This window comes from Choristoneura fumiferana, chromosome 27 (assembly GCF_025370935.1).
Source record: "Choristoneura fumiferana chromosome 27, NRCan_CFum_1, whole genome shotgun sequence".
NCBI classification, from domain to species: Eukaryota; Metazoa; Arthropoda; class Insecta; order Lepidoptera; family Tortricidae; genus Choristoneura; species Choristoneura fumiferana.
The window spans coordinates 2,170,401-2,195,944 of NC_133498.1; the positions used below are offsets into that span (position 1 = coordinate 2,170,401).

A 25,544-nucleotide genomic window follows, 5' to 3' on the forward strand; every position below is an offset into this window, starting at 1 on the left:
ATGATGAAAATGCTAGATTTCTTAAAACCTTATAGTTCAACTAAATGTCACAATGACATAATTATTTTACACTATCTACACGATTTACAGTGCCCTTAGTGTAAGTTTTCGGTTAAAAAACATCTCGTCTCGATCGCGTTCGCGTTAAAATCTCAATTTGTATGCAAACACGAACAGCGCCTCTAGCGGAACGTTTGCGATTTTCGTGTATCCATACAAATTGAGATTTTAACGCGAACGCGATCGAGACGTATTTTCTAACCGAAAACTTACACTAAGGTACAAATGATTCATTGTTCATAACCATAATGTCAAGAATGAACGCCCCACCAACATTTTATTCAACGATTTAACTCATCTAAAACCATTAAAAACTATTGTTTTTAATTGTTTACGCGCGCGAAGCCAGTTGTAATTAATAAAATAAAAAATCAAAATAAGAACATTTTAAACGTCATTTCTTAATCTGCTGCAAGAGTTTTCACTTACCTACTCTGTGACTGTGGGAATCGGGTCCCCACCACTGTAAGAGTAAGGGAGACCGAGGATAGTTGTGACAGAGTAGTGACAACGTCGAGCTCGCAAAAGCAAGCGTTTTAACCGACTTCAAAAAAGGAGGAGGTTCTATGTTCCAATGTTTGTATTTTTTTTATGTATGTTCACCGATTAGGAGGGATTGAAACCCATATGTAGGTGAGGTAGACGACTATTGTCCCACTCCTGCTGGGTCGTGCTGAGGCACCGACTTCGAGCTAGTACGTACCTAGAAAAATATTTTCAAGGGTTTTGTAGTCGGTTCCATTTTTTGTTATGTTTTTGGAGTCGGTTTTACTTTTTTTTTTAGTTCAGGTCTCGAGTTATCAAACACGCACCGTTGCGAGCTTGCTAGCAGTAAATAAGTTCCCAAAAATCGACGATGTCGCAATTCTCCTTGGTCTCCTTCACACGCCGCGCATGATCAAGACTAGGGCTCGTGCCCGAGACAATCTGCGTGTCATTAAAGCCCTTTCGATTAAAAAACAACGCGTTGCGTCGTCCATCAATCACACCGCCTCTTACACCGACTCGTAAAATCCAAATAAATAAATAAATATCAAGGGACAGTTGGTAGCAATGTGAATTAAACCACTAAACGAAATATGGCAGCTCGCAAAATTAAACTATGCGTTAAAATGTGTTAGTGTAATTTTTGAGAGGTTTGTTTAATGATGGTTTGATTCTCAAGATGCGAATTGACCTATTCCCAACTAAGCAAAGCTTGTGTTATGGATACTAATTAGACAACGGACAAACGTACTTAAATAGATAGAGACATACAGAAATAAATATTAAACACCCAAGACTCGAGAACAAAGAATCGTATTGTTCATACAAAAATCTACCCCGACCGGGGATCGATACCCGGGACCGGGAGCTTCGTAGTCAGATTCTCTAACCATGGGCTATCTGGTCATAAAATGGTCTCGCCAGAAAATCTGCGCTGGCTCCACCCGAGGAGTCTGTACTTTTGCTGAGGCGGGACCATTTTGAGCACAAACAAATATTCGTAATTTTTAGTATTTTTACTCTTTTTTTATATTTTCTCTTTATTGTTTTATATATTATTTGTTTTCCGAATAAACTTTTTTATTTTAATTACATTTTATTTTCTATCAATGGTGTATCGAATGACTGAATCGATTACTTGCAGAACTGAAATTCGTAGAGTCACAAAATACGACCAATTGGTTGAATTTTTACTGTAGTTGTTTAGTTTTACACAACAATTTAGCGAACTTTAAGCCTATGCTTTTAGTTTTAAATAGCACTACCCCACGACTTTGACACACACTGTAAAGGGTACAGTGGATATTTACGTTGATATTTTTATATCTGTATTTCATTGTTATCTTTCTGTTCCTTGTCCAGTACCTCATTGTTTTCATTCTATTTTTTTATTTTTTATTTATAAGATAGGTACAATTATACATTGTAAACAACAACAAAACTTAAATCTTACAAGAATAACATGAGAATGTCTACAATACAAATTACAAACTGCCAAGGCCATGCTCAAGCTAAAAGGCGACTAAGTGACAAAATAAAGTTTTGAGATAGAGTCGAAAAAGGCGATTAATAATTTAAATCGATGCTAGTTGATATCTATAATTCATAGATTTAACTAGCATCTATAACTTGCCGATATAAACTTACATTGATTTAAAAAAAAGCTAGTTTTTTGGCTTTGTCAAATTTGATTTTGTCACTTTTAGCTTGAGGACGGTAGTGGACACACCATAATTACTCTTATTACTTAATTTCTAATTACAAACGTATACCTATACAATACTTGTTGTTATTATATAAATAAATGCATTTTTTTAATTTCTTTACTTGATGTTTTTCGTAAACTGTGCCGTTCGTTTCGGTGTAACAGCGGCCCCGCGTCTCGCAAAAGTTAGGGTTAATCCAGCTCCCGCGCCAACTGAGTCCACACAGATAGGGACAACCCTAATCCTAAGTACTCACAAACACCCTATATCCTATATTAAAGAACAACATAGTACTTTTGATGTGACAAGATTCGTGTTTATGAATTTAAAACGCTTGTTTTTGAAATCACGTAACTCTACAATCCATACTATTATCATCTAATATTATAAATGCGAAACTGTGTGTGTTTGCATGTTTGTCCGTCTTTCACGTCGAAACAGAGCGACGGATCGACGTGATTTTTGGCATAGAGGTAGTTAATGGGCCAGGGAGTGACATAGGCCACTTTTTATCCCGGAAAAATGCACAGTTCCCGAGGGAACAGCGCGCGATTCTTTCCTCGGTCAACGTATTGGCATTGACATTGGCTTTGGCATTGCCATTATAAGTACTTTCTTACAAGGCCGGCAACGGCAATGACTGATCCGCTTGCCCTTTTGCCTACCGAGAGGTAGTGATGCTATACCAATTAATCGATTATTCTCATAATAATAATAAAAACCGTCGATTAATTGGTATAGCATCACTTTGTCTAAAAAGCAGCTGGTCTAAGTACCGAAATGGTTTAAGAAGCAACTGGTCTGAGTAGCAAGCAAGTGGTCTAAGAAGCAAGTGGTCTAAGAAGCAACTGGTTTAAGTAGCAAGTGGTCATAAAAAGCAACTCATCATCATCATCATTTTCATTTTTGCAGGTGGTAGGACCTTGTGCAAGGTCCGCCCGGATTGCTACCACCATCTTGCTCGCTAATCCTGCCGTGAAACAGCAGTTTTTGCACTGTTGTGTTTCGGCGTGGAGAGTAAGACAGCCAGTTAAATTATTGGCACTTGAGGTATCCCATCTTAGGCCTCTAGGTTGGCACTGGTTTTGCAGGTGTCTATGGGCGGTGGTGATCTCTAATCATCAGGAGACCCACTTGCTCGTTTGCCATCCAGTTTAATAAAAAAAAATCATCAGCCGGAAGACGTCCACTGCTGAACAAAGGCCTCCTCCTTAGAACGCCACAATGAACGACAACTCGCCACTTAACGCTTCGTCTTCCGGTTCGCAAAAAGTAACTACTCCAAACTTATTTTTGGCGAAATCATGAAAAAACATAGGTAAGGTTAAAGTTGCGTCAAGGCGCCAAACGCCTACGCGATTCCCGCGGAGCTCTGTCGAGTTTAGAGTCAAAGAATTTTAGATCACTTGCTGCTTAGCCAAGTTGCTTTTTAGGCGAAATAAACTAACCCGTTTAACCCCCCCTCAGTCACCTGCATGCACCCCAAGCCCGCCGCAATCTGCGGGCGCTATAATCCAGCAAACAATCAATTTATCAACGCGCTTGCATTATTATGGTAATACGGAGGGGCCGATTGATTTATAATTTTGTTGGCTTTAGAGATCTTTTAGTTGGGTTTGAGAGGCTAGTGACATAGGGAGTGGGGCAGGGCGTCGCTCTATACAATACAGGACACCCAACGTTGTTTTTTTATTATGAGAGGAGGAAAACGAGCAAGCGGGGAGTCTGATGGGAAATGATCATCACTGCCCATGGGTACACAACTACAAAAGTGATTATTGGTCCGTTGCCGACCTTCGAAATGCTGAATGACGTTGATACGTTGTGATTCTATTTTCTTTGGTCGTTGTCATAGTCACTTTGGCAGTCGAAGATGCTTTCTATGACTGCTGGTAACCGCTGGCTGGTGAGCTGGCTGTAGAGATCTTGGTAAAGTCCTTATGATATGTGAAAGAGCGATTTAGCTAAGTAACCTCTATTCGAGGCTCTCCGAACTCTCTCCTTACCGTGCCTCTATCTTACTCCAAATTTTATGTTAGTGAGAATATTCTTATACTGTCCAGGCTTCGGTTGTGGAATTCCTTGCCGATTGACTTACGACGCGCAGAATCTTTGTCACTATTTAAATCCAGGCTTAAGGAGCACATTAAGATTGTTTTTTTGGAATCTTTTTGTATTTTTTTATTTCAATTCCAAATTTTTTTGTTACTTTTACGGTCATCGGTCTGGTTTTAGACGACCAGATGGCCTAGTGGTTAGAGAACCTGACTACGAAGCTTGAGGTCCCGGTTCGATTCCCGTGTCGGGGCAGATATTTGTATGAAAAATACGAATGTTTGTTCTCGGGTCTTGGGTGTTTAATATGTATTTAAGTATGTATCTATCTATATAATTATACTTATCCGTTGCTTAGTACCCATAACACAAGCTTTGCTAAGCTTACTTTGGGACTAGGTCAATTGATGGGAATTGTCCCGCGATATTTATTTATTTATTTATTATTATTATCCCGTAAAACCTATATCGTAAATACAAACTGAAATATAGATGCACAGAAAAACCAGAAAAATAAGACCAGCGCTGGCTGTCCAGCGGTGGTGTAGCGCTATAGCACACGGCACGGAATGCCGAGGACCTGGGTTCGATTCCCAGCGCTGGTCCTATTTTTCTGGTTTTTCCGTGCATCTATATTTCAGTTTGTATTTTCGATTAAGGAGCACATCTGTCATCTTGTAATGATTAGCTTTATGATAATTTATTTATTTTTTCTGTTTATCTTACTGTACGATATAATTATGTATGTATTCGTAGATGTATTGCTGTTACGTTTAAATTTTCTGATCTACTTTTGACGCACCACCTGTTGTAAACTAGTTCTTCCTTCTTTCTGTAAAAAAGGTTGCCTGGAAGAGATCGCTCTTAAGCGATAAGGCCGCCTATTGCTTACCTTGTAATTTTCTCTCTGCGTCTCCGTTTTCTGTATCGCTTGCTATTTCTGGTGTACAATAAAGAGTCTTTGTATTGTATTGTATGTTTGTCGGCAGGGCTGACTCCGTGACCTGGAACCCGCACAAGCTGATGGGCACCCTGCTGCAGTGCTCCACGGTGCACTTCAAGATACCTGTGAGTATCATCATCATCATCATCATCAACATCATCAGGTCTCGACGTGACTACAATAAGCTTAGGACCTCTATCGAAGCCAAAACAATTTGACGTCATGCTAGCCTATATACATCCCACGCTGGACACAGGTCTTCTCTGAGAATTAGAGAGCTTGGACCGTAGTTCCCACGCGGGCCCAGTGCGGATCGAGGGCTTCACACGCGCCATTGAATTGCTTCGCTGGTTTGTGCAGGTTTTACAATGATTCACTTCACCGAAAAGCTCGTGGTTTTCGAATGTAATTCCGTACACGATTTTCTTACTTTTACCAGATTATGAAATACTTGGCAACTGCTGAGTCCAACTGTTGGAACTGGTCTTTAGTTTACGCGTATGTATATATCGAGTCGTAGGTTCAAACCCCGGCTCGCACCTCTAAGTTTTTCGAAATTCACGTACGGAATTTTACGGTGATGGAAAACCTCGTGAGGAAACCTGCACAACCTGCGAAGCAATTCAATTGTGCGTGTGAAGTTCCCAATCCGCACTGGGCCCGCGTGGGAACTACGGCCCAAGCCCTCTTGTTCTGAGAGGAGGCCTGTGCCCAGCAGTGGGACGTATATATCGCGTATTACTTGTAAGATGTAGCAACGTATTGCCATCGTATTTTATCGGCAAAGTTCGTATATCTTGCTATCTCAACTAGCTTACTGAAGTTTACTGAAGCTGTTTGAGTAAGCATGATAAATATGAACTTGTCCGGCAATAACCTAACGTAACCACCAAAAATTTGGAAAACCCCCGACATTGTCACTTCAAAGTTCAATATCTCTAGAACGGCTGAACCGATTTTGATAAAACATGTCTAAGAGCCATCGCTAGACACCCGTTTAAGAGCTACGGTGCCACAGACACACACGGCGGTCAAACTTATATACTTACCCTCTTTTTGCGTCGGGGGTTAAAACAATGATAAAAAAAAAAAACAATAGACCCGGTGTGAAAATGTAACAAACAGACAGAAAAGTTACTTTCAAATTTATAATATGAACAGTTTAATACGAAAATTAGCTTCACAACATTAAATGTAAATCAATTATTTGCAAGAGCCATCCGGCGCAGGCGTCTGCAAATAACGACCCAACATTTACTTACGGAACGCATTAAATGCCACCTTAAGTCAACGCAATAAAGACTAACCAACCGCATATGGAATACCAAGTACGCAAAACAAATAACAAACGCGTTACAATGGAAAAAAAGTCTTAATACTTTTGGGTTACGATTAGGTTTTCGTTAGTAGGGGATTTTTATGGTGGCTAAGGGATTTTAGATTTTATACTGTTGGGTTAAGGTTGCTTTTTTGTGGCTGTGAAAGGGGAAAGAGGGTAGATTGGCAACATATGTCAGCGAGTGTCGGAGTATTTTAATTAAATGTAACGTCAGATGGTTGTAGGGAGGGGGAGGGTATCGATATAAAGATATTTTGTCTTATGATTATTTGTTTGGATTGAAAGAGAGAAAGAAAAATGTTACATGCATAGGCAAATCGCTGAAGTTATTTTACCTTCTGAAAAAAAGGATTATTATTATTATGCAGGTGGTAGGACCTTGTGCAAGGTCCGCCCGGATTGCTACCACCATCTTGCTCGCTAATCCTGCCGTTAAGCAGCAGTGCTTGCACTGTTGTGTTTCGGCGTGGAGAGTAAGACAGCCGGTGAAATTACTGACGTATGCTTCTTGGTTGGCAACGTATCTGCAATACCCCTGGTGTTGCAGATGTTTATGGGCGATGGTGATCTCTCACCATCAGGAGACCCACTTGCTCGTTTGCCATCCCGTCGAATAAAAAATTTTTTTTTATTAGTTTTACATGAAACTGACCATGATTGACTTCATGATTCTCTATCTCACCTGATGTTAAGTGCAGACAACTATTAAGTATATATTCTGTGGTGCAGATTATAAAACATATCAGGTTTATTATAAGGATCGTCAATTGTACTCATATCTACAATAGTAATCGAAATATTTACAATAAAATGCCATCGATAAATAAAATTACAATGTCAAATTTTAATAGACTTAGAAATAGTAATAACAATAATTAGAGTAGTTTAACAACATGATTGCAAACAAATATACTATATGATTATATGTATCAGATTACAATACAATACAAAGACTCTTTATTGTACACCAGACATAGTAAGCGATACAGAAAACAGATACACAGAGAAAAAAATTACAAGGTGAGCAATAGGCAGATTATTGAATAGTTAAATTAAAATATGTCAATGTTATAATTATAAATTCACTAAATGTGAAAATTTCACACCTTCACACGTATACTAAAGTTAAATAATAAATACATTAAATGTCAGTGGATTAAAAAAATAAAACTAAAATGTGTCTGATATGTCAAATTCAGAAAAATAAATAATTTATGATATTGTTTCACACCTACCTTGGCTAATACTGCGACAAATACCATCCGAGAAGTTCTCTATTTCCGATTTCTAGGCTTAATACCTACCTACACAAAAACCGTATTGACCGCAATTAATTCTGAAACATATTAATTTCAATACTATACCTACTATAAATATCATATAGATTTACCGTTTATTCCATTTAATTAAGTATTACATACATTATACATAGTATTAATAGCTATAAATAAATAAATAAATATCATGGGACACTTGACACCAATTGACCTAGTCCCAAACTAAGCAAAGCTTGTACTATGGACACTAGGCAACGGATAAACATACTTATATAGATAAATACATATTAAACATCCAAGACCCGAGAACAAACATTCGTATTATTCATACAAATATCAATAAAATAAAGTTTTGCTACTGTGTTTCGTACGGTGAGTGGGAGATCCGGAGGCCCAACTCCCCTCCTCCCTTTTACTCCCCTCCCCCTTTCCCCCCTCTTCTTTAGGCCGGCAACGCACCCGCAGTCCTAATAATGCTGTGTATCCATGGGTGGCGGTGATCGCTTACCATCAGGTGACCCGCGTGCTCGTTTTCCAGCTATTTGATTGAAAAAAATAATTTTAATTTTATCGACAAGAAGTACTATAGGTATTGTCCCCTCCCTCCAGCCATAACTTGAAAGGGCGGAGCTCAACGGAATTTATTATTTGGCATACTGTTCTGACATTTACAAGTTGTATATCCCATCAAGCCAAATCGCACCTTAACTCAATGCAATTAGATCTAAAATACCTTCCGTTATTAATTGAGATTATCGCTAGGGCCATTTTAAGGTGTATGGGTATTGAAATAGAGGTGATTTTTCATTGTTTTGTGTTTAGGAATGTTCTTTGCGAGTGGAATGCTAAGTGCTCTTGTAGGTTGTAGGAATGCTTCAATATCACCCCTGTAGGGTTTAAAAACAATTTAGTAGGGGTAAATATTGTTACGAGTCACTCGCTAGATGAAAAATAACCGTAACGTAATTATTTTTTTAGTTAGCTTAACCAAAATAGAAAAATTTGAAAATCTCTGACATTGTATTTTTTAGTTCAAAATCTCAAAAACCGCTGAACCGATTTTTATTAAACATTAGCATAGACGTCAGGGACAGTCACTCAACGGAGTCACGTCGTTTTGTCACCTAGTAAATTAGTTATATATGTATGTTAGTCTTTAAGGTATTTATTGTATTGGCCGTGTGTGAAATCGGCTGCCAAACCGATTTATATCAAAGCTCTATTGTTGCCTAAACAAGAGTGCTCTAAAATGACAACTTACTCGTTTGACCTATTAATTATTATAGCCTAAATTAAATATTATTTTGACTTTGACGTTGAATGCAAAACATTCCCCGTGTACAAACTTTCACGTTAATAAATGCCTCAGCATGGAGTGCACGGATCATGCAGATCCGCTATCTGTCCGCCGCAGCTGTTTACGGATCCCATTTACATACCCACTTGTGGGCTTAGGACAAACAAACAGTGAGAATTTATTGATAGTGGTTTTATGCTAGTACAGTCATCAGCAGTTGAATGAGCGGTTACGGTGCTCAATATGATCTACTTATACGCACGACTCTACTGCCAAGAGAGTTTTTAAGATTACTTCGAGCATCACAACTGTCTACTTCTGCCACAGTCAGTAGCAGAAGTGGATGAGCAGTTACGTGCTCAAACTTAAAATGATCTATGCACGACTCTACTGCCAAGTATGAGTTTTTAAGGTTATTTCGAGCACCAAAACTGTCTACTTCTGCCACAATCAGCAGCAAATGATGAGCACTTACGGTGCTCAAAATGACAAACGACTCTACTGCCAAGTAAGTGTTTAGACCAATTCGACCACAACTGCTTTACTTCTGCTACTGACTGTACCAGTGGTGTGGCGTTAAAGATTTCTATATACAATCCGGAGTAAACGGAGTGATGAAAGCGGAGTAGTGAAAATATAACTCGAAATTGAGTTGTGGCCTCGGAATCGAGAAGGAGCTGCAGATCTTGCAGGTGGTAGGACCTTGTGCAAGGTCCGCCCGGATTGCTACCACCATCTTGCTCGCTAATCCTGCCGTGAAGCAGCAGTGTCTGCACTGTTGTGTTTCGGCGTGGAGAGCAAGACAGCCGGTGAAATTACTGGCACTTGAGGTATTCCAACTTAGGCATCTAGGTTAGCAACGCATCTGCAATCCCCCTGGTGTTGCAGGTGTCTATATATGAGCGGTGGTGATCTCTTACCATCAGGACACCCACTTGCTCGTTTACCATCCAGTCCAATAAAAAAAAAAGTTCTGTTCATGCACGAAGGAGCGCCCCTCCACATTTTATGATTGTGTTGTAAAAGTATCCGTAATTCCGTACGACATTTTTTAGGTGTCCGTACCGTCACGGACGGTATTGCGTCACGCATACTAAGACAACGTGTAGGTAAGTAGGTACGAGGTTTACTCGTACTAGCACATTGATCAGCTGTGGAGGAACGCTCCTTCGTGTGTGAACTAGTGATGTAACGAATATTCGCATTCGCATTCGCATTCGCGAATATTCGCATATTTTTGCATATTCGCAATCGCATTCGCATTCGCAAAATTTCTGCGAATGTTTTGCGAATATGAATATCTGAAAAAATACAATTATTAAATAGTAGTAGGTTAATAAAATCAAAATACATTCATTTCTTAAAGCCGTGGTGGCCTAGTGGTTTGACCTATCGCCTCTCAAGCAGAGGGTCGTGGGTTCAAACCCCGGCTCGCACCTCTGATTTTTTCGAAATTCATGTGCGGAATTACATTTGAAATTTACCACGAGCTTTGCGGTGAAGGAAAACATCGTGAGGAAACCTGCACAAATCTGCGAAGCAATTCAATGGTGTGTGTGAAGTTCCCAATCCGCACTGGGCCCGCGTGGGAACTATGGCCCAAGCCCTCTTGTTCTGAGAGGAGGCCTGTGCCCAGCAGTGGGACGTATATAGGCTGGGATGATGATGATGACATTCATTTCTTACGTTTTTTATACAAAAAAATAACAACCTTGTAATCACATTATCAGTATTCACTTAATCATTTGGTATTAAGTATTTATTTATTTACTTCGCGACGCGTTCGTATAAACTCGGTAATTCTCGGAACAAAATACAAACGTAACGCACTTCGTTCGAACGAGTGTGCCATAGACAATTTGGCGCCAAAACGAAAAACTGAATATTCGCATTCGCATTCGCAAATGTCGGTAGCAGATATTCGCATTCAAAAAATGACATTCGTTACATCACTGGTACAGATCTGTTCACACTAGTGATGTAACGAATGTCATTTTTGAACATTCGCGAACGCGAATGCGAATGCGAATATCTCATACAATATATCATTCGTTACATCACTAGTGTGAACAGATCTGTACCAGTGATGTAACGAACATTCACATTCGTATTCGCGAGTACTCGCACGTTTTTAAGAAATTGAAGCGATTATTTTCTACCAGTGGGATTGTTATAACTAATACCCCCTTTTTCATCATCCAGGGCATCCTTCTGAGCTGCAACGCTATGTCTGCGGAGTACCTGTTCATGACGGACAAGATCTACGACCCGCGGTTCGACACCGGGGACAAGGTCATCCAGTGCGGCCGACACAACGACATCTTCAAGCTGTGGCTGCAGTGGCGCGGGAAGGTAACGGTTCACTAAATTCGCAACTAACGTTTGACAACTTGACTCATTTCGCAACTTTTCATTTCGCAACTACTTAATATTTCTGAAACTGCAAATATTACAGGAGGATTTTTTTTAATTCAAAATTCAATTTCTAATCATTTATTCAGTAAATAGGCCGCAATGGGCACTTTTGCACGTCAGTTTTTTAAACTACCAGCGCTTTCGGAATTGCCAAGAAGAATGCGCCGCAAGAAACTTGGCAGAAAGTCATTTTTTCAACATAAAATAATTACAAATAAAATACTTAAAAACTACAGTATACAATTAATAATAATGCAGGGATGTATGGGGTCCCATAGTTACACAACTAAATACTAACTATTATCCTACGTTCAGTGGAAGTGTAGACTGCTTTCACAGTCATAAATTAAAAAAAAAAAAAAAAAAAACTAAAACTCCCTCCTATAGGACATGGTCCTGAAATTAATCCTGAAATATTTACAGTTTTACAGCCTTATTCATAAAAAATCCTTAATTGAGGTTTGATCGGTCTGTTACTTAGCAGACTGATTAAGCTTGTTAGACGGTTGTCAAGAAGTATGATTCATAAACGCTTGCTAGCAGTCTGCTAGTTGTTGAGCTGCTGATAGACGGATTAGACGCGTTATGTTGGCCACCTTGACAAATCAAAGACAAAAAATGGCCTAATCGATAATTAAAAAAAAAATTGACAGCAGTGACAGCAAATTACCAGGGAAAAAAAAAGCGAGATGTTTGTTTTCCCGCCATTTCCGATCCGCATGTTTATGTTGTGCAAAAAGCCATAATTATGTTAATCATCCTTATTTTTTTTTCATATTTATTGTTAATTTATTGTTGCTAATTTAGAGGATTTTTAAATACAAATTCCTGAAAATAATTTTTCCTGTTTTTTTTTTTAATCTGCGTAGACCTGCCTTCACTATAAATATCTTCGGTACCTATGGTTTTTTGCTCTAGTCAAAGTCAGCTGTTCAAACTTGTGGCGGCCATTTTGTGACTTAGCAGAGAGATAAAGGAGGGTCTACGGTCCTCTAACTTTAGCAGAGCCTTGATCGACTGATTAGCGCTAACAGACGTTTATGAATCATGTTTTTTAGCATCGGGCCTTCAAGGAGCCTTCAAGGAGGCTCTAACTTTTTATGAATAAGGCTGTTAGAGTTTGCGAAATGAGTTGCCAAACGTTAGCTGCGAGGGGGACCAGTAATGCTCGACCCTATACTGCTCAGCCATCACTGTACGACCTGATAATACGAACTCATTTTGGATTAGAATTATCAAGTCGTACAATATTAGGTCGTGCATTATTAGGGTGTCCAAATTTTTGCTCGGCCTGTTAATGCTCGACCTGTTACTGTACGTCGTTATAATCGGAATCCAATCGAATCGAATGACCATAGATTCGTGTTAGGTTGTGTTAGGTCCAATTGTGACCACAATGTGCGAGCCGAGCGAGCGTAGCGAGCGTGCCGCGGCAGCGGCCGGCGAAGCGCCAGGACCAAATTAAGTTATTTTCTACTAAATTTATTAATATTCGGTGCACACGAAAAACATGATCAATCGTGCGAATCGATTGCTTGCTGTCAAAAGTGTGCTCCGATTATTAGGTCGTACAAAATCAGGTTGTCCAATAGCACCTTGAACATTATCGGTACAGGGTGATAAAGCTCGACCCGTATTCCAAGTGACATGTGATTGAATTATCAGGTCGTACAAAATCGGTCGAGCATTGTCCAGGTCGTACAATAACTACACCCGCTGCGAGATTAACGGATACCAGGGTATAACACCTACGTCCCAGTTCCCACTAAGTGAGCTATTATTCGGGCGGTTCAACCGCCTCATTCTCCTGGTTTCCATTTTTTACGAATTTGCTGAAGATTTTACGAATCGCCCTACTGGGAACTTGTCTTATTACCCGACTGTCTGAGGGGGCTATGTTTCCTTTTTAGGTTCCGTAGTCAACTAGGAACCCTTATAGTTTCGCCATGTCCGTCTGTCTGTCTGTCCGCGGCTAAGCTCAGAGACTGATTGTACTAAAAAGCTTTGACATGAATATACATACTTATTAATCACGCCGACAAAGTGGTAGAATAAAAAAAGTTAAAAATATTTTTTAAAGGTACCTCCCATAGACGGATTATACGAAGGTTATGCCATTATTGTTTCTTCCTATTCGCGATTCTGCACAAAATAAATTCCACACATCTGAATTTGATCACATGCGTAATGCTTCACAGTCATTATTTCTACGCAATCTTGTTTCTTCCTATTCGCGATTCTGCACAATATGAATTCCACACAACTGAATTTAATCACATGCGTTATACTTCACGACACTGTATTTTTTTTTAAATCTCATACATAACCGGAAATCAAACCCGGTCGAAATTGGGGCGGAGAAAAATCTTTTTTTTTATATTTCAATCGAACCTGTTTATTATTATTATTATTTTTAGGCTGCTGCTGCCTTCGGGAAGCTTCGTCTCAAGGTGTTCCGTTCACATAACTTAAAGCTCGCGACCATGATCATTTTTACCGCGGGAAAAGCGACTCACGCAGTCCGTTTTTTTAAATTTCTAAACGCGACTAGGAAGAAACAAGATAGTATAGAAGATAGATAGAATAAAAGATAAAGATAGATATTAAGATAGTATCGTGAAGTATAACGCATGTGATTAAATTCAGTTGTGTGGAATTCATATTGTGCAGAATCGCGAATAGGAAGAAACAATAATGGCATAAACCTCGTATAATCCCCATAGACGTAAAGTGGGGGTGATTTTTAGGTTTCCGTAGTATCTATGGATAGGTCTTCAAAAATGATATTGATTTTAACATATTTTTTTCTAAACTAAGTACTTCCAAAGTGGTAAAATGTGTGTGTCCCCCCCCCCTGTAACTTCTAAAATTTAGAGATATTTTTTTAGTTTTCTCATTCCTTTATTTAATAAAGGAATGAGAAAACAAAAAAAATATATATGATGTACATTACCATGCAAACTTACACCGAAAATTTCAGGATGGTAGTAAATATATCAAATTTACAGGAAAATTATAACGACCCAGATTGCTTGAGAATTATTAGTAGTTTAAGAGTAAATATCAGCCTAAGGTATAAAATATACCTAAGCCTGGAATATTCCGTACACCATACGAAATCCTTAGGAAAATATAACTTGATTTTTTCGTAATGGCTACGGAATCCTATCTTGGGCGTGTCCAACACGCTCTTGGCCGTTTTTTTATTATTTATATTTGGGTTTTTTCTTTCGTTCTATCTTTCTTTCTTGTGAATAAATGAACTGAAATTGTCCAGGGCACGTCAGGCTTCGAGCGTCTGATGGACCGCCTGATGGAACTGTCGGAGTACATGGTGCGTCGCATCCGCGAGCAGCCCGACAGGTTCTACCTGATCATGGAGCCCGAGCTGGTCAACGTCAGCTTCTGGTACCTGCCGCGGCAGCTGCGCGGTATGCCGCATGACTCGCAGAAGGAGATTCTGCTCGGCAAGGTGAGACTGGTCTTTCCTCTTAGCAATCAAATAATTTATTGAATTAGGCGTTACTTTGCGGGGGTCAGATGCTAACATCTGGTACAGGTCTGTTCACTCACGCCCCTCCACATTTTATAATTGTAGTGTACGACAATAGGGATGTTGACACCATTAAAAAATAATTCGAAGAAATAATTCCATATTAATAATAAATCACGTCTTAAACCGAGTTTAGCTCGACATGTTTCGGACTATTTCGTAGCCCTTCTTCTCAGATCACTATCGTCTGTAGTACTAATGTTCATATGTCCTAAATTCCTAATAGTTATGTATCCTAATAGTGAATGCCATAATCATGGGTCTATATTGGAATCCCTAATGTATTTTTCCTAATAACTTTGGTCATAATGATCTCTTGCCATAACGACGTTTGCCCTAAACACTATTTGTCATAAAATATACTTTTCTGGTAGCAGTTTGCTTCCGTTGGGGACGCAGTTCGGGTGGCATTCATGATCCATAACATTGTATGTCCTAATGTAATGTTTGTCCTAATCATCATTTGCCATAACGGTTTCTTTTTCTAAAAACGTAAATATTTCAGAAATTTTGAAGTGGTCATTCTGTAGAACTGTATAGGTTAGGATAGGTTTATTTTATAACAACCCTGAAAATATTACGGTTTCAGAGAAAAAAGCGTTATGACAAATGATGATTAGGACGAACATTACATTAGAACATAAGATGTTATGTATTATAATATTAGTACAGAACAAATTAGGTATTTTGGCATTAGGTCATGTTATATTATGGCTTATGACTCTTAGGACATAAGAAACATTATGGCTTATAATCTTTATGACTAATGAACGATATGTCAAGAGCGTTTAGGACAAAATTGGTATGGCACTTGACTTTAGGACATACGACGGTATGGATCGGGACCGAGACCCCAACACAACACTCCATACCACGTGGTGTAGGTACTGTCCAGGGCCAGTTTTAAGTCGCCCTAAATATTTGTCTATGTTTGACCCTCCCAGGTGTGTGCCAAGTTGAAGGGTAAGATGATGCAAGCGGGCACCATAATGGTGGGCTACCAGCCGGACGACCGCCGGCCCAACTTCTTCCGCAACATCATCAGCTCGGCCGCCGTCACCGAGAAGGACGTCGACTTCCTGCTGGCGGAGATGGACCGGCTCGGGCACGACATCGTCGTCGAGTAAGCCTGTTCCACGAACGTTTGCCTTCCGGCTCTAACTTGAGCGTTAGTTATTAATGTATGTTTATCAAGAAGGTGCATCGAAATCAGTAAACACAGAAAATAAGATAGTTAAAACGCAAAGTAAGACAAAATTATGGACACCTGCGAACTACTAAGCAAAGGTCACAACTCATTAGAGCCACCCGGCACCCGACCGACACCGCCTCGACTTTCGGCGTCCACTCGTCGACAGATGGTCCACGGGTGGACGCCGCATTGACAACGAGTAGACCTCGCATTTCCGAGTAGTCTGTTGTGAAATGAGGGTGAGCTATCACCGAGTGGTCTACTCGCCGGGCGCGCGTGGACACCTCGCAAGCGAGGCGATCCAGTGACGCTATGGAGTTGATGTAGTGAGCGCATGCCCATACAAATCCATATAAAAGAATACTAACCGCTCGCGGCGAGGCGGTGCTGGTCGGGTGCCGGGTGGATCTAATGAGCTGCGACCTTATTACGGATTTTGAAACTCAATCGCAATCAAGAAAAGTTGACTTTGCTATGACTTTGTGTTCAAAATTTTGTACAGTGAGTCCTAAGAGGTTAAATTGAATATGTATGTGAAATGTCCAAGAGATTGTTACCAGCAAGAAAGCAATTGTTTTATCATATACCTATTTACTCGTAATATGACGGAACTAGAATAACGTAGTTCTTTGTTTTACTCGGAACATCCTAACACAAAAAACTCGTTTGTCGAAATTAAGTACTCGAAAAATGTTTCTTAAAATAATTACTTACATACCAAGTAACATCATAACAAGTCTCTGAAATCTACGTTCTTTTTGAAAAACCGATACCTAATAAGCGGAAGGCAAACCGTAAAGTGTGATAAGTATTTTTAGATATAGCGTTTGACATGTATTCTACTTAGTTCCTTCGTTGTATGCCAATTTATGCCAATGTCTTGCGATGAAAGTACCGTCATAATTATATCAACAAAATAACGAATATGGATGAAAATCTATTCATGATCAAAAGTAATTGAAATTGTAGAAAAAATCTAAAGGTTGACGGTTAGACTTGAATAGGACGTTCTTAGCAAAGGATGTTTTTGTGAATACAATTTGGAAATATAATGTACCTATAGGCTATCTATTAGACAAACTTTCAAGTTGTATCTATCATCCACAAGATCTTGGAATAAAAATTGTCATTTATTCAAGTAGTACGGTCTACTTTGCTTTAGGCCGAAATGTAAAGTAGTTTTCATAAAATACTTACCTTCTTTTGAACAAACTAAGGATTGATAAGAAGGAAATTCTCGAGATTTTCAGACAGATTTAATAACAAGTTTTTGTTGTATTTTGAGTTTAATCCAAGATCGTACGTAGGGTATTGAAGAAGGTTTAAATGTGTTTTACTCGTGTGTACTAGCGACTCGCCCCAACCTCGCACGGGTGCTATCTAAAATCAAAAGTAAAGTACTTATACTTGCGTAAAGCCGGGGCGCGTCGAAAGTTATACATGGAAAACTAGCAACTAGTATTAGTACTAAAGAACCGCATTAAAAACCGTTGCGTAAGTGACTTTATTATATACTATGTAAAGATGATTGATTACGACGTAGATATATAAATATATGCCAGGAATTGTTATCATGAATATATGTTGTACCTAACCTATTTGTCATTATTATTGTGTAAAAGCGTAAGTTGCATATTGTCGAGAGTAGAGTCAAAATTTTATTGATGGATGTTTCAATTTCAGATAGTTTCGAGTTAGTTTTATTTGATGTTAAAACTGTCTGAAAGTTAAGTTTAGTCTTGCAGGTGAGTCGGTTTAGCGGATTACTTAGTTATAATGCTCAATGGTTATTGGATACTTAAAGGAATTGCAACGATTGGGTAGTTTTGATATAACCAGCGGTCCACTTCCGTCTTCAAACGTCTTTTTAAGCTCGTCACATATAAAACATGAACGCATAACTTTTTAAAAAACAGGAAAATCACGGACTCTTGTAATTTTCGAAAATGTTTTATTGACAGCTTAAAAACGACAATTTGTTCGCGTAAAAAAATATATAAAATTTTACTATATTTAGTATTTATAAATCGTACGATATACCTATTATGAATGTTGAATGTTATAAATGTCTTCCGATATTGTGTTGTGTAACATTGACAATGGAAATATATTTTCGGTAGTTTTAAGACTAATGATGAAAATATATCCTCAGTAAGATATTTCCAATTTAAGGCCTAAATTATAATTGTTTGCAGGGAAAAAAGCTCGATGTTGAAAAATAGATGAGAAAACATAGCTGAACTATTTATTTGCGTTAAAACATATAAAAAATATATATTTATCTCGCTATGGAATCGTTAATAATTTTACGCATAGCGTAGATTAGATAGTAGTTCTAAAATGTAATATCAGAGTCATATACAAGACATATCTCCCATTTTGCCAATTAAAAATATATTTTATATGTTGTGTCAGTAGTGGCTTTGAAACTATTTTTAAATGTTGAGTGTATGTTCTGTTTGAAGCCTATATAAATGTTTAGATGTTTTGGATGCAAAATGTAATAAATATATATCTTATTGTGTATTATCGCAATAAATAATATAATGCATTGCGCCGACTCGCCAGTATTCTAGGTAAATATATAACAGGTAAGTATAATCCAATAATGTAAGTTGTATTGTGTTACATTCTTTTTGTTTAGGTACATCTAAATTTGAAATTGTTTCCTCTCGATGTATTATGATATGACGTTATCTGAAATTCTTATTTCTATCTATTTCTAACATTACGTTTTAATAATATGTTTTAAACTACTTAATTTGTTTACTTTTATCCGACTGCGGCAAAGCCCACAAGAAGGGTTTTTTATCTTTAATATTTCTTTATTGTTATTTATTTATTAAAATAAGCTGTAAATATAAGAAACACGAAAATGTGACAATGACAATAGTATCAGTAGTTAAACTTAAAATAAATGTTATTACGTGTGTTTGTGCCTATGTTATAACTAAACTATTGAAATGTATTTACTAGTGATGTAACGAATATTCGCATTCGCATTCGCATTCGCGAATATTCGCATATTTTTGCATATTCGCAATCGCATTCGCATTCGCAAAATTTCTGCGAATGTTTTGCGAATATGAATATCTGAAAAAATACAATTTTTAAATAATAGTAGGTTAATAAAATCAAAATACATTCATTTCTTATGTTTTTTATACAAAAAAAATAACAACCTTGAAATCACATTATCAGTATTCACTTAATCATTTGGTATTAAGTATTTATTTATTTACTTCGCGACGCGTTCGTATAAACTCAGTAATTCTCGGAACAAAATACAAACGTAACGCACTTCGTTCGAACGAGTGTGCCATAGACAATTTGCCGCCAAAACGAAAAACTGAATATTCGCATTCGCATTCGCGAATGTCGGTAGCAGATATTCGCATTCGCATTCGCGTTCGCGAATGTTCAAAAAATGACATTCGTTACATCACTAGTATTTACCGACTTAAAAAAAAATAGTTACTTCTTTATGTTTTATACTGTAAGCTAATTTCTAAAATGGCTTAATATTTTTCAACCGCTAGCGACATCTAGCGGTGAGTAGTGAAAAAGAATTGAAGTTTGCTTTGAACTAAATGTTCTAGGATTAAACAATAATTACATCTAAAGTCGATTGTTTTCGAATATGATGAAACTGTCTGTCAAATTATAAATAAATTAAATGTAAATATGTAGAGTGCCTGAGGCGTGCGAGGTAGAGTGCTAGAGAATTAGCAGAATAATTATTTTTGTTATTGTTATATTTTATTACGTTACGCTAAGTAAAGCTGTAAGCGATACTCCTAGTTGCTTAAACCCAAATGACAGTAATTGACCATAGATTAAAGTTTTGCCGAAGTTAAAAAGCAGTATTGAGCTCGTTTAGTTCAAATTAATTAAGGATATTGATATTTTTCCTTTATTATTCCATTTGAAAAAGATATCTCATATCTTAGCTAAACAAAAAATCCTGGTATAACTCACTTGAACTTTTTACCTATAATTTACACGAGTAATAATTATTAAAGACTATTCTATGCTACTGAATAGTTTACTTGCTTTGGTGGCGAATGTACGTGAATAGAGAGTTTGTCAAGAAAATATATTTTCACTGTCAAATTTGATTAAATGTGCAACAAAACACATAAGTCTTCCATGGATGTCTTCCATAAAATAGACAGTTTTACGTAATAAATGTCTTCCCTGGCAGTCTTCCATTAAGTACGCCATTTAGTGCGTAAATTACCTTTAGTAACCACAACTCTCCAATAGGTGGCAGCACTAATAAACGGTAATATATTTATTCTTTATATGATATTCTCAATTCATCGAAAACTAAATCTACATGTTAGTCTTTCGACGAGTTTAGCGTTTAGGAGCAATATACCTACCGTTCACTTTTTGATTACTTGTAACGTAACTATCCAAATATCCTATGATTGTTACTATATGTAAGAACCTGTATAACCAATAAATGGTATTGTTGTTAGTTTGTTGTGGTTTCATTTGTCTGTATCCCTTTAACCTAAAAAAACTGGATTTAGTGCAAGAAATCCAATTTACCTTTCGGTACTGCTAACGCCATCTACCGTCAGATAGCTATACTAGATACACGGGTCATTCGGGTTATTAATTTCATACCCTTAGTTTCACCCTGTACGTCCGTATATCACAGGCATTTTACTCAAAACCGCAAATTAAGATTGGTTTATGGAGTCTTTGTATTTTTTATTTCAACTCCTAATTTGTTACTTTTACGGTCATCCCGTGAAATCCAGCGAAGTGTCGCTGCTTTATGTGGCTAAGGAAAAAAGCAGGCTGAAATGTGTGGTGCATGGGAGGAATTTGGGTCTAGACTCCTGTCCAGTGGTGGTGGAGGGGTATAGCACGCAGCACGGAATGCTGAGGACCTGGGTTCGATTCCCAGCGCTGGTCTCTTTTTCTGTGCACCCATGTTTCAGTTTGTATTTTCGTCAAAACTGCAAGACGTATATTGATGAAATTTGGAGTAAGTATAGGTGCCTTATGATGACTGCTGCTTAGTTTCTAGAAATATTACAACCAGATTGTAATGTGCAGGTGATATCTTAGCGGGAGATTCATGAGGGAACTGGTAATCAGTGTCATAAGCTAAACTAGTACACACATCATAGTCTTATGCACATGGTCTTATGATACCTAAGGCCCAAGCCACACAAGAGACGTGGGTCGGGGGCGCGTCGCAGTCGCGGCGTCCTTTGAATCAGTTTTCATACTAATGAGGGCTATCGCGTATGGTATGAATTAACAGGATTTGCTAGAGGCGCTAGTGTAGCGAGAGGTCTCCGAAATGTCAAATGTCACTGTTTTTGGGTTGGGTTACGGGGCAACAAAAAAAATGTCTGTTTTGAGAGTTCTTTCGCAAAACCTTTGCCCTCCCTTTTTTCCGAACAAAACGGGACTACGCAACACTGTGGCATGCTCGATATTTTTATGGTATGGTTTTAAGGTAATCAATAATTTAAATGTAAATTTTCTTTTTATCCCCGAAATAACAAAGTAACCACTATACTTCAGGCTGGACCTTTGTCTACAGTGGCGCCAACTGGTGAGCACGAAAACGGTAGCACTCATTGTACAGAAACGTCGCAATCCAAAGAAGACAGAAGAGGCGAGGCGGAGACGTAACGCAGACGTGACGCCTCTACGTTTGCGCCCCTCCGCTACGTCGGGCCCCCCGTCCTACGTCTTTTCCGTGTCTTGCGGCTTGCTCAATATTCCTAGGCAAATTTGTTTTCACTCAGTAGTATAGTAATATGGTTTATCAATGCACTGACATACCAAGAAATAAAAAACAATTCGATTTTAATCATTTTATTGGAAACAAAATAATAATTATGCTATATATTGCACGTGACTCGCAGGCCAATTCACACTTGAGCAGAACCACTTTCGCTTACAAGTACAACTGAGGTCATCGCAACATGCTATTTATCGATTAACCGAATTTTGCCCGAATTTTCGTTCATCAAATCTACTTACAACTGCAATTGGGTCATTATTCGAACGTTTATTACGTTCGATTTATGTGGGCACATTTTTTATGGCATGGTAAAAGATTCCCGTAGTTTACAGGTCATCTAGTAGAAGTACAGGACGTCTAGAAAATAATCGAAAATGGCATCAAATTCTACAGCCAATTTGTTTAAAAAATTTAAGCGGTTGAAACGGTCGAATAATGACCCAATTGCGACTTTTCGGATAAGTTTCGGACAAACGTAATTGCGGTAAACAATAATTTGGTCAAGTGATAGACTACGCAACATAGACGCTTTCTAAATAAAGTTTTTATTGAGATGTGTTAATACAGAACTATAGAGTAAATAAGTTGTGATTCATCGATATGGCTTATGTCTATTTTTTTTCTCGGTATCTCACAGTCGAGATAGTCAGCGGGTCAAAATATTATTTAAAAGACACCAAAACAGATTTCTATTGGTCTCATTTCTGTATTAATATAAACTACGGACATTTTAAAAAGTTACGCATATATTTTAATATTATATAGTCATTATGTATGTATGCAGTACATACTCAATGTTACAAAGCTATCCGTAACAATTCAAAATATTTTCTACATTAAAGAGATTCTATTTCAAACAGATCTTGAAAGAGTTTCATCAGAAAATGAATTTATACATTGAAAATGTGAATTCACACGACTTTTCGTCCAAACATTTTCAGCGTCCAATGACGTGTCGACGCTTTAAAAAATTAACTCTATGGTCCCTTTACCTTTTGGGATGCTACTAAGTGTTTCTAAGAACTCCAAAATCACTCGATGGGATGTTAAAATACATAAAGTTTGAAAGGTATAGCCGACGAAATTCATAACGGTCGAAATACATAATGGTATAATTTTCGGTGAACCTCAATTGGGCAAACTTTTTTTTGTCGTGCAAATAACGTTTTTAGATTAGGCTTAGTGTTTTAGTTAGAAAATTCTATGAATGGCAATTATGTCTTTTGTCCATTATTCTTTTCGAAACTTTATGCAATTTGAACCCCACTCCACAGCAAAGTCACATCAAGTTGTCGATAGAAATACTCCAGGGGCTCAAAAGAAAGCCCCTTTCAAAATATACTACCTCCCAAAACTCCAACAACATGATTAACAAATAAAAATGCAATATATTCGTAAAAATAAACTAGTACAAAAGGATTTCTAATGCCTAAGAGCAAATTAATAAAAAAGTGCAAGTCTTTAAGACAACCCTCTGATAGAAAGTTAAATATCTGGTTTTTCGTAGAAACGTATTCGTTATATGTTCCAAGATATGATATGGTTGGTTGTGTGCTGCTAGAGGAAGGACTATGTCGAGTTAAGCTCGATTAAAGACGCGAGTTTCCATTTTATTTCATTATGACTTCATGTTGTCTCTGAGGGCAATTTGTTTGGAATCAACTTGCAATTCTTTTATTAACTTGCTTTAATTCGATTATACTATATTGGATCTAATTTTTTTTTAACAAGTTCGAAAGTTATACAAAACATTAGATAACTCATCTAAAACCCATTTCACCAATACATATAATATAACGCAATCAAAATTCAAATTTTCATTTCAATACGATGCAAAGGAATTTCAATTTCATGTAATTTTTTTCATCAAAAAAATAACTTTCTTCCACAAGAGTTTTGTGCTTCATTTTAAGAAATGCTCCAACTGTACTAATTTAAAAAACTAAACGTAAAAGGCCCCTCTAGTTGAGATTCAACATTATACCCATGACTATGTCCCCGAGTAGCCTAACATTGTGGTGAGGTTAATAAACGTCATAAGCTCCACGTCCCAGAGGCTTTTGGGAGCATGTCGTCCACCGTACCAAAAGATCCACTGTATTCAAATGACCACTGCATGAAAACGTCTACTGCACTGTATAAGAATTAAGACTAACGAAAAGCGCGTCAAAGTTCGCATAATTTTCGCAAGTCATACTGCAATGTTTGTCATATTTATTTTCCCACTGAAACCGTACATTTAAATGGTAATCTTATTTATAGAAAACTGTAGGTTAGGTTTGTTTTATAACAATTCTAAACAATTATTGGCCTCAGAGAAAAAAAGTTAATGACAAACAACAATTACGTTAGCCGATATCGAAATATCATCATCATCATCTCAGCCGTAGGACGTCCACTGTTGGACATAGGCCTCCCCCATAGACCTCCAGTTGCCTCGGTTGGAAGCGGCTTGCATCCACTGTAAAGCGGCTTTAACCAGGTCATCCGTCCATCTCGGTGGACGTCCTACGCTGCGCTTGCCGATCCGCGGGGTCCATTCGAAAACTTATCGGCAACGGTTATCGAAATATAAACTGTACTGAAATGTCCAATCTATCCAGAACGCTCTCAGTTACACAAATGTCCATTATAACAGTGCATAAAAATGGGACAATTAACACCAATTGACCTAGTTCCAAACTAAGCAAAGCATATTTGTGCAAGATTTCTACAAGGTTCCCCACGACGTTTTCCTTCACTGTAAAGATCACCATCATTAACTATTTATAAAACCAACGTTATTTTAAGTAGAAAACACTTTCCCAGACTTATTATTAACCTCACCACACACTTGTCACCGTAACGGTGAAAAATCACGATAAAACTTCAACAAAAATTCCACAAGTAGCTCAGGACTTCTTGCTTGTTGTCAGAGTGACAAACACTTACGCGGTCGACTATACGCTCATACAACCGCTTCGTAATCGCATGCTCACTTCGACAACTGCCAATGGTTTACTTTAGAAAAGATGGGACCACACCAGTGTCCAAAATACGCTGACGCGCTGTAAATCATAAAGACTTGTCTCGTGCATTATTACGTTTTTAACGTTACGCGTATGTAGTGCCACGAGAGTTAAAGTGAATGATAACACACAGCTACAAAAATAACTGGTTGCATAAAAGGAGAATGAATTAAATGAACGAGTAAATGTCAAAATCCCGCTGTCATTACATGGCATGTTCTTATGCCTACACCGCCCACACTATTGCTCGAAAAACTCAGTAACGTAACTGGAGCATTTCATACAAGCTTTTTTTGCTGACTGTACTTTTTATTGACTGTACTTGCATTGTCTACCAAACTACATTGAACTGCGTAAGCACGGATACGTTCCAAATCTACGAAGCGGGCGACCTCTACTGACGTAAAGTTGCCGCACCGAGGTGTAAAATTCTTAAA

General features: G+C 37.9%; 1 protein-coding gene across 2 annotated transcripts in view; it reads left to right on the forward strand.

Moving 5' to 3' along the window:
• The window catches only part of Gad1 (glutamate decarboxylase), a 70,586-nt gene extending 49,777 nt beyond the window's left edge, over positions 1-20,809 (forward strand). For both annotated transcript variants that reach the window (XM_074108580.1, XM_074108581.1), the window contains 4 exons: positions 5,297-5,375; positions 11,366-11,515; positions 14,856-15,050; positions 16,076-20,809. In XM_074108580.1, coding sequence (XP_073964681.1) covers positions 5,297-5,375; positions 11,366-11,515; positions 14,856-15,050; positions 16,076-16,258 — 607 coding nt within the window. In that variant the 3' untranslated portion in view covers positions 16,259-20,809. The remainder of the gene's footprint in view (positions 1-5,296; positions 5,376-11,365; positions 11,516-14,855; positions 15,051-16,075) is intronic.
• The last annotated feature ends 4,735 nt before the right edge of the window (positions 20,810-25,544 follow it).